This window comes from Durio zibethinus, chromosome 27 (assembly GCF_047325235.1).
Source record: "Durio zibethinus cultivar Kanyao isolate XHJ-2024 chromosome 27, ASM4732523v1, whole genome shotgun sequence".
Taxonomy (NCBI): domain Eukaryota; kingdom Viridiplantae; phylum Streptophyta; class Magnoliopsida; order Malvales; family Malvaceae; genus Durio; species Durio zibethinus.
The window spans coordinates 9,595,563-9,605,991 of record NC_143188.1 but is presented as its reverse complement, the minus strand read 5'-3'; the positions used below and the strand labels follow the sequence as shown (position 1 = coordinate 9,605,991).

Here is a 10,429-nt window from a genome sequence, read left to right as displayed (position 1 = left end):
TAGAAACCTTCCCATTAAAGGTTTACCATTTAAAAGCCTACATAACCACCAAACTACATTGATCTAATAAGATATGCAAAACCTAACATAAATTATCACAATTAAATTATTTAGACTTTTATACTTATCTCATATTTAGACCAAATATATCATATTGCTTGATTAAACATTAAAATCATTGATTAATAGTAACTCACTTACTAAAAAATTTTAACATTTCCACTTTTTAGCAACCAAGAAAATGTAAATTCCAACTAGAATTATGTTTGTAACTTCTTTTGATGGTTGAGTAAACTTGAATAAGGTTATTTTGCCTTACTCTACTGCTTGCAAATGACATGAATATAGTAAATATATTCATAAAAATTTAGTTATTGTGAATAATGATGTCAGACAATTAGAGTTGTCAAATGGATGAGTTTGTCTTAATTTAGACATTTTAGATTCAAATCATTTTGAATTTGGATTAAGCTTATGTTTGGGCTATTTAGGTTATTTTTGTAGATTTTATGAAAATTAATCATTTTAACATGCTTTTTGAGTTTGGATTTTTTTTTTCAAATTTAAATCATTTCATATTTGAATCATTTTGTGTTTACATTTTTTTGAGTTCAAATCTTTAACTTTTTATCATATAGATTTGAATTTTTTAATCAAATTTTCAAATTTAGATTTGTTTTGCTCATCTCTGCAAATAGTCAAGACTTCATAACACCTAATTTCACTTTTTCAATCATTATAATACAAACCATAAAAATTGACATTCAAAGTAATTTAAATGTATATATCTTTGATTGCCCTAAAAAATAAATAAATAAAAACATTACATATTATAATAACTGATAAATTTAAATGTAATAGTTATGTATTAATTTTTTGAAAATAATATATGGATATATTTTTTAACTTGAAAATTAAATTCAAGTAATTATAAAAAATTTAGAATAAATGAAAATTACATGTACATCATATTAAATATATTTAGATTATATTTTTATTTTATGTAAAATTATTATAATTTCAAGTAATTAAAAAATTTTAAGATATTTTAAATATTTTACTATTCAATTATTATTTTATTCGAGAATATGTGAATTTAAATTTTTATATAATTATTAAGTTAAAAATTTTAAAATTTTATAGTTTTATCAAAAACAAAAGAAATAATTCATGACCTAAGCAAAGCCGAGAATATTATACAATTAAAAGAATCCCCAACGAAATTAAAGGTGGACACATGTCTCATTTAACAAAATGATCACTTTATCCTATGAACAATGAGTATTTTCTTGGATGTCATATATTTGGCTAAATGCCCAATTTAGAACTACACGTTTGCTTGGTTGATTAATTCAGGACTAAATGTTTTATCGACTTGTAACAATATAAATTTTTTTTTATGAAAATGTGGTTGTGAAAAACATGCCATTAAGTTTGAAAAAAGTAACAGATGAAAATGACATGGAATTTCTCAAGTTTTAAAAGTATTTTAAATATTTTTTGGCTTTATTTTCTAATTTCTTGCTTGAAAAGAAATATCAAAATGATATAATTCAATCAACAATCAAAACCCATATACAATTTCAATCAACAATCAAAATCGAGATACAATTTCAATTAACAATCAAAACCCATAAAAAAGAATTAGTGCCAAAGATACCTAAAAAGCTTAACTGAAAAGCAAAACACATAAGTAATGTGGAAGATCATAGAGTAAATGGAGCCATCTATCAAATGCATATCTCAAGGATACAATCTCATATTTCTCTTTACAGATTTTCAAAAAAGGACATAAAGATTTTCTCTTTACACATAAGCAAAACCCAAGATTTTTTCTTGACAATCAAACATTCCTAAAACTTTGAATTTCTAATAGATAATACCCAATATCCAAAGCTAAAAACACATTTCCCTAATTTTTCTATTCCTAGGGTTTTGATTAAGAAAAAAAGGATCTTACCTTGAATCAAAATAACCCTAGCTCTTGTAAGGGCATAAAGGTCCTCTGTCTCTTTGGTCTAGTAACTAAGAAAGCTTTATGAGGACATAGAGATCCTGGTTTTGAGCCAGGATCTTCTTCCCTTTTCTCCCTTGCCCTTCCTTGAATAAAAAACAAAAAAAAAAAAACATAGATTTGCTATGGATGAAGATTAAAAGAATCTTAGGTTTATTTGAAAACTTTGTGACTTTAATTCATGTTTGAACCTTTATGCTTTTTCAAATCTAATTGTTGGGAATGAGATTGGTAATGCTTAGGCTATTGAGTTTTTGTTGATTTGAAAACTTAAAGGAAGAAAAAAGAGAAAAACATTGAAAAATGATTAAGACACTTTTATGAGAACAAGCAAGACAAAGGAAGAAAAATTGTTAATTGTTAGAAGAGTTTCTAAATGAGGCAACTTGAGAAAAAAGATTGATAGTGGTAATTGTTTCTTGAAGTTAATAAATTAAACTAGAATTCTTTTTTTCAAAATTATGAATTAATATGATGTTTTATTATCTTGAATATGTGGACAACAATATTGTTGTATCGGCAAAAATACACCATTGACTTGCCACATTAGCAAAAATGATATGTATGCTGAGTAATTCAATGTCTCATTTAGAGTTGGAGTTTGTAGTACACTTAATACAACTTAATAACGTTTAATACTTATTCATATAAAATAAAAATGTTTAGTCCTAAATTAAACAATCACTTAAATATTTAATCTTAAATTAAGCATTTAGCCTATATACTTTATGGGCTTATCAATAATTAATTTTTTTTTTTTTGTTAATTTTAAAGGAAAGTAAATGAATTGAGATTTTGCTTAATCCACTTTAAAAATAAAAACCCTGAACCAACTAAAAATGAATCTTGATAATTTTTAGTTGAGTTATATTTATTTAAGCACTTTTATGTTCTTTAATATTTTTTTCTATTATTATTATGACAATTTATTCAATTATTTGTAAAAATAAAAATTGATAAAAATATATTAAAGTGTATAATAAGTTAGTTATTTGAAAATTTAAAGAGGAGACTTTGATTAAAAATATAATTTCGTAAAATAAATTCTTGAGTTAAAGATAATTATTGCTTCAAAATTTGTTTGAAGGCTCTTAAAATAATTATTCAATATGAGGATTATGTGAACACAGCATTGGCATAGGAGTATAGATAAATATATTTAATATAAAAATCAAATGTTGCAAATATTTATAACTTTTTTTTCTTAAAAATTTTTTTTTCATGAGTTAATTACTGCATACAACGTTACAAATGTTAAATAGTATGCATATTTCAATTTTCAAAAGAAAAGAAAAGAAATGTTAGATTAAGTCAGTTAAATATTTAGTTATAATTATAAAATAAATAAAAAAGAATCATTAACAATAAAAATTAAATTGTTACGTATATATACTTATTTATAAATTATATTTTTATTTCTTAATTTACATGTATTAAAATAAAAATAAGTATTCATAAATATATATAAAAAAAAAAAAAAAATCCCGGGGAAGCATTCTAGTATGATGTTAAAATCGACCCAAAAAGTAGTTTTTTTTTTATTGTTTATTATTATGATTATTTTTTTCTGTTGAGCCAGCGGTGACGGTGTGAATAGAAAAGATTGTTTTACCTCGCGATTTTATCCGGGTGTCGTTGCGTTTGGATTAATAAATATATTGAAATTTAAGGCTTCAGCTGCAAGAACCCAGAAAGGGGCAGAAAAGGGAGACATGGTGGTTTGATTTTATTTTTATCCATTCATATTTCACCCTTTATAATCTTAATTCTTCTTCTGGTTAATAGTAATCCAAACTTGTTAATGTAAGGATCGAGTGATGTCTTTATTCTTGCAATAAGCCAATAACATAGAAAAGGCTCGATAGTCTTCAAAGTCTTTTGCTGTTATTGGCTTACTGTTATAGTGAATAGAAGATGAGAGCGAAAATGCAACATGTAGTTCAAAGGTAGACTTTGTACTAAAACCTGAACTTAACCATTATCAGGCATGGTAGGGGAAGAATTCACCGCGTGATTTTGACATTTTCTCTTCATTCCAACTAATTTGATTACAATTGCTCAAGTTAACATCGGCAATTCAACCTGTTTCTAGTGATTTTCCTTAAAATTTCATGGTCAATGAACCATTAACGTTTTCTTATCTTTCAGCCAAATCCACATGAAGGAAATTACGGCACGCTACAACACCAAAAGTAAACGAAGGGAAAGTTAAACCCAACAAACTTTAATCTTACTGCAACTAGTTCAAGTAAAACTTGGAGAGAGTTTGAACAACAGACAACGAGTTGTTGACTCATCAATCTGAGAGTCAACGAGTTGTTGACTCCCCGCTTTTCACATTATAGCAAGCCTGTTAACTCAATTGAGAGCATAAATGTATAAGTGCATTGATAATTTTCACTCACAGTAGGGACGTTATGATACAGCACTGATTAGATCAACTTGTGAATGATCACATAGATATCTTTATCCACATTTAAATTGGAGGCTTCACATCTTCCCCATGGTGTAATCCATCGCATCTACAAGGAAATCTGCAACAAGAAATTATGCATTAAAAACGGATGGGCACTAGTCACTACGACAATCATCCAAAGAGGAGCAACCCACCTGCATCTTCCTTAGTAAAGCAGAGAGGAGGGGTAATTCTAAATACATTCCCATAAAATCCACCTTTCCCAACCAGCACTCCAATTTCTACGATAGGAAAATAGGTTCATTAGTAACTTGAAGCAAGTATAATCCATGGCAGGATTAACGTGGGGATTGGAAAAATCCTAACCTTTCATCTGGTCCATTACATGAAGAGTTTCAAGCTTTGCAGGAGTCTTGAGCTTGCGATCAGTGACAAGTTCAACTCCAAGCATCAATCCTCTACCTCTTACATCCCCAATAACTGCAAAAAACCATACATGGTACAATCAGCAATGCCAGTTAAGCTTGGTTTTCTTTCTTAGCAAGGAGGTGCAAGAGAATATCTAATACAGAATAACCATGAGAAAGGATAAAGCTTACGGTCATATTTATCTTTTAGTGCAGTTAGTCTCTCTTTCAAATAGGACCCCACAGCAAATGCATTCTCCTGAAGCTTTTCTTTTTCAATTACTTTCAGCACAGCTAATCCTGCAGCAGTACATACAGGATTCCCACCAAAGGTATTGAAGTAACTCCGGCGGGTCAAGACCTCTGCAATTTCAGGTGTGGTTACCACAGCACCCAGAGGAATGCCATTTCCAATGCCCTGTCCATGTGATTAAAGACAAATGTCAACAAACAAAAACTAGCTGCAAGTGAATTGCTAAGCCACGCAAAAAACAAATTCCAGTGGTGTGCTTTCATTTTGGGTGGAATTGGTGACCTGTGAACATTCCAATTTTATATCTATCACCATTTTATGCATGAGAAGCATTATGTAACTCAAACTTAACAATAACAGAGCAAATGCACTATAGCTATGCGTAGGCCAGCTTCTAGGACAAGGCTAACCTGTATTGTATGATACTAATACGATACCTTTAACTGTTAAAGTGAAAATAGATGATGGTGACTTGCTCTAATTGTTATCTCAATCATCGCTCAATTTTTTATACAAAATGTTAACGACAGCAAGGCATCTGACTTGTATCTATTCTCCGATATACTCATTTAGTCAACTATTTATCTGCCACCGCTTATGAACTCTAAAACAAATACAATAGTTGGCATAAGATTCTCCTGCCACAATCCATAATAAGCAATCAAAATTGAAAAAATGCTACCACCAAACTAAGATAACTGTTGTGATGATTATCTAGCAAAGGGAGGTAGATTGGACATTTTTAGAACAGACAAAATGAGAAAATTAACCTTTGCCATTGTCACCATGTCAGGAACAACACCATGATTCTCAAATCCCCAGAAATGGCTTCCTGTGCGAGCAAACCCAGCCTGAACCTCATCGGCAATGCAAAGACCTCCAGCTTTCTTTATGGTTCTATAAACAGAAGACAAGTAACCTGGGGCCAATTCTATAATTCCACCAACTCCCTGTCAATATAAACATAAAAGGAATGTTAGGTGATGTTGTCCTCTCTATGACATCACAAAGAGTTGATAAAGTAAATAAAAATTGAAGTCACCAGTGAATATTGGTGATAACCTGTATAGCTTCAGAAATGAAACCAGCAACATTTCCAGAAGTTCCAAACTGGATAAGATCTTGAACATCTTTTGCATACTTCTCTCCTTCAGAACCAAAGACACCTCGGTATGGATCCGGGTTTAAGGCATGATGAACTCCACTCTGAGGTACATACTTATGATTTAGGCATAGTTGTGGTGACAGATTAAGTTTAATTTCATAATATCATATTGTAAAATAAAAGGAACTGTTACATATGAAGTTTCTAAAATTTAAGATAAGTGCCTAAGCAATTCTTATGGATTTATCTATCTGATTGAATAGGGCATATGGTTGCAATGACATCTGCTTATGGGCATTGAACATATGTAATTAGGTTGATTTGATTCTAATTATATGTAATTTAAATATTATCAGCACACACGAACACATATTTGTGTGTACTAAAGATCACAAACATTACATAAGTAAACCTCTACTCCAAAAAATGATTCATCAGCTGTTGTCAGATATGAGAATGATTGAATTTAGCCCCCTCATCTCCATCCCAAAGAAGAAAGGAGAACAAAAAGCGAGAGAGATTTGGAGGTGTCTTTTGTAGTTTGTTGCAACTAAAAACATATGGCATGGTTCGGTAGCTACCCTTGTCAAAATTTATGGACCTTATGGTGTAAAAGATAACAAAAAAAAAAAAAGATAACAAAATTGGTGCATATGAAAAGAACTAACTAAAATATCATGCAACGCATTTCTTTACCACACAACCTTGGGATAAAGCTATTAACAAGTTTGCTGATAAGAATGCAGATGGTTTTCCTCAATGGAGATATCATCTTTGATAATTATAAAAAAGAAAAAAATTCCTTAGATCAACTCTATGATTAGTCCTGCCGTTTTCTCCATTGTCCCTTATTGATAGATTGAAATACCCTCAAAAGAAATGTGTATAAAATTATACATTCTATCCAAAGGATTAACACTGCATATTTTTAGTATTTTTTGGCTCTCGGATATTTGCTCTCCTCAAAACATGATACCAAATAACGGACAAAGTTTTTTTTTTTGTAACTAAACATTGGGTGTAATTTCAATTACAATGTTCATGCCATAGGAAAATAATGTTGGGTCACAATCCAACAGTAAAATAAGATTCATCTAACATCATTAGGTCCTAATCAGCACCAACCCTTAATATTTATTTTCAACTACTTTAATTACTCATTGATATCGGTGTCAATAATTAAATGATGTCCAAGGAACGCATAACGGCATCATATTTCAAGAATATACAATAAAAAATGTGCAACACACCTGTACAACATTGAACTTCCAGTTACTTTGCGCAGTGGCTCCCATGGTCCCTGCTGCATTCCCATGATACGCATTCCTCAATGATATTATGTCATGGCATCCGGTGTATAGTCTGGCTATCATCATTGCCAACTCGTTCGCTTCTGTCCCTGAATTTGTAAAGAATACCACCTGCACAGCCCACAAAAACAGATACCCAAATTTAAGATGCAAAAAAGAAGAGAGAGAAACCAATTGAAATCCAAATCTGCATCCTTATTACAATGAAGAATACACAAAAATGACCAATCCCTCATTTATCAAAATGGAATCCGTTATTACAGCTTTTTTTTCCAAAAATGGAATCTTGATTGGTAACCCCATTTTTTTTAATAAGTTTCTTGCTTCGAATGAATAAAAAACACCACATTTATCAAAAATACACATACGGTTCTGGACAAAAGAGCCAAGGGCAACACAACTCAAAATTGAATAAAAGTCTAAGTAGCAATCAACCTATCAACTATAATTGATGTACAAACCAAAATAAAACACCACGACTAGAATTAACTTTAGGAAAGTAATCATCTTCAGAGAAGAATTTGAACCTGAGACATGACCAGAGTTGAAAACTTTTCACCCAATCATTTACTTTATAGTTTTACAATAATAAAAAAGAAAATGGGTATTCCTATCTTCACATAAATTTTGACTTTTGTTCAATTCAAAATATTGTTGTTGTTAGACAAATGGGACTCACATACAGGTGAGTGTGAGGTTATGAGTATGGAAATAGGGTAATCCTAAATAGAACGACAGCCATCAAAACCATTAACCATGTGATAGTTGGAGGGGTAGAGTAATGACCTTGAGATTGCCAGGCAACTTGTTGGCAAGGGCCTCAGCGAAATCAGCGATGGCATTGTTGAGGTAGAGGACAGTGGAGTGCTGCAAGCGCTTGGTTTGGTTGACAATTGCATCGACCACATCGGGATGACAGTGGCCGCAACACACCGTAGCGATCCCTCCGAATGCGTCCAGGTATCTTCGTCCGTTCTCATCGAACAAATACTGCATCCTCCCATCCACTACGTTCAGCTGGGAAAAAAAAAAAACAGAATATTCACAAAAAGAGAGAGAGAGAGAGAGAGAGCGACAGTGGGGCCCACAGTGGAAAAGAAAAAACAAATCTTCCGCTGTTGTAAACTTCATACAGAGTTCAATGAATTTGGGAATCAGCCAAACAGATCCGATCCGATGCCGTTTAAAAATAAAAATATAATAATAAAAAAACTCACGGGTTTATTGTAAAAGTAAAACAAGGAGGGGCTGAGAAACTCCTTGCGTTTGGAAAGGATATCGGCGGCTGAGGGACCGGCGTAAAGAGGCGGAGAGTAATCAAAGGGGGGCATTTTGGGAACAACGACATCGTTGTTAGAAGCCTCCTTTTGAGCCACCTGAGAGAAGCAGCGTCGTCGTTGCCACCACCGCAGAGAATATTTGGTTTCCGACGATACCCTCCCAGCTGGAATAAATCTCTGCATCGTTATCTCAGCCGCTGCTTCTCTTCTGTCTTTTGGGAGAAATGAAAAAAGATTTCCGAAAATGTAGGACTCGGTGGTTTTAATGCTGTTTAGTAAGGAAAGGCAATATTTAAGGGAACAGACAGAGCAGATGCCGGATGGTGCTTGGAAGGAAGAATTGGGAGGGAAAGTTTATATAGCGAAAGGATTCTTGCTGACGTGTTCTTGAGTGGTTTGTTTCGGGGGGGGGCAACGTTTAACAAATGCCCATGATGTTTCTTAAAATTACACTTTGGACATCTCACGTGGCTTAAAATTAGCCGTCCACATAAACAGTGCCACCAAGTCACGTGCTAGAGGTTCAATCTTTTCTGATATATATGATTCAAGGACTGACCGTTTTGGAAATAAAAAATTTCATATATGCGATAAGTGTTCGACTGTTCTTATCCGAAAACCAAAAATGGCAGCTGTATAAATTTTTTAACCTTTTCATATAAAAAAATTAAACAATTTGTTTACCTAAGAAACTCTAGTTTTACCATTCTTCTTTTTTCTTATGCTTTCTTTGGATATAGTCTCCGATTTACAATTAATCTTTGCATTCTAAAATAATTATTTTTTATTCTTTTTTGATAAAATTAACTTAATTTTTATAATTATTTTTAATCAAATTAAAAATACTTATAAATTATGAATTTAATTTTTGTAAAATTTAATTTAATATAATATTAAAAAATAAAATTCAAGTTGAGTTAATTTAATAAAAAATTCATAAAAGGCAGTTAATTTGGGAAAAAGTTTGTAAGTTTTATTGGAAACTCATTATTTCAATTAATTCTTTTGGTGCATTACTTTAATAATTTACTAAATATGTAAGAGAAAATAAATTTATTTATTATTTATTCATGTTATATTTGGTTTATGATATTTATTTGCGAAAGAAAAAGGTTTTTGACCATTTAGTTTGCCTGGTGGACTGGACACTGGACAAACAATTCGAAGTTCCACATAAAAACTGTGACATTTTTTAAGGCGTGCCAAAATAGAGTGTCTTTTGTGATGGCTATTTCACTTTTATTAGAAAATTTTTATTAAGATGGCTACTACACTTATAAATTTTATTTTTTATAAAAAAAAAATTTATTAGGATTCGGCTGCGTTGATCACGTTAAATTTGATTGCGCTCAATATCAAATAAAAAAAATAGAATTTTAATTAAAAATGTCATTTTCCAAATGATATTTAAATTAAAAAAAAAAAAAAAGGATTTTAAGTTTACTATATTTAAGGACTTGAGGTTTATTTTTACAAATGACAAAAGAGACAAGAGAAAAGCTAGAACGAGGAACTGTGATTAGCCAAATTAATCATGACATATGAGTCGATTATTGCTCCTTGTTTCCCCCGCCTATGCATTCGTGACCTACTGCATTTTTCTTGGGATTGTTCATGCAATAAAAAATTTGTGTTTTGTTTTTA

General features: G+C 31.2%; 1 protein-coding gene across 1 annotated transcript; it reads right to left on the bottom strand.

Moving 5' to 3' along the window:
• Nucleotides 1-4,222: 4,222 nt before the first annotated feature.
• Nucleotides 4,223-9,114, bottom strand: LOC111279663 (alanine--glyoxylate aminotransferase 2 homolog 2, mitochondrial-like). Its single transcript, XM_022866641.2, has 9 exons — nucleotides 8,723-9,114; nucleotides 8,292-8,522; nucleotides 7,446-7,616; nucleotides 6,153-6,296; nucleotides 5,861-6,040; nucleotides 5,030-5,255; nucleotides 4,797-4,910; nucleotides 4,625-4,711; nucleotides 4,223-4,548 (listed from the first exon to the last, which is right to left on the bottom strand). Exons 1-9 carry the CDS (start codon nucleotides 8,966-8,968, stop codon nucleotides 4,505-4,507), a joined length of 1,443 nt encoding a protein of 480 aa, XP_022722376.2. The 5' UTR covers nucleotides 8,969-9,114; the 3' UTR covers nucleotides 4,223-4,504.
• Between the last annotated feature and the right edge of the window lie 1,315 nt (nucleotides 9,115-10,429).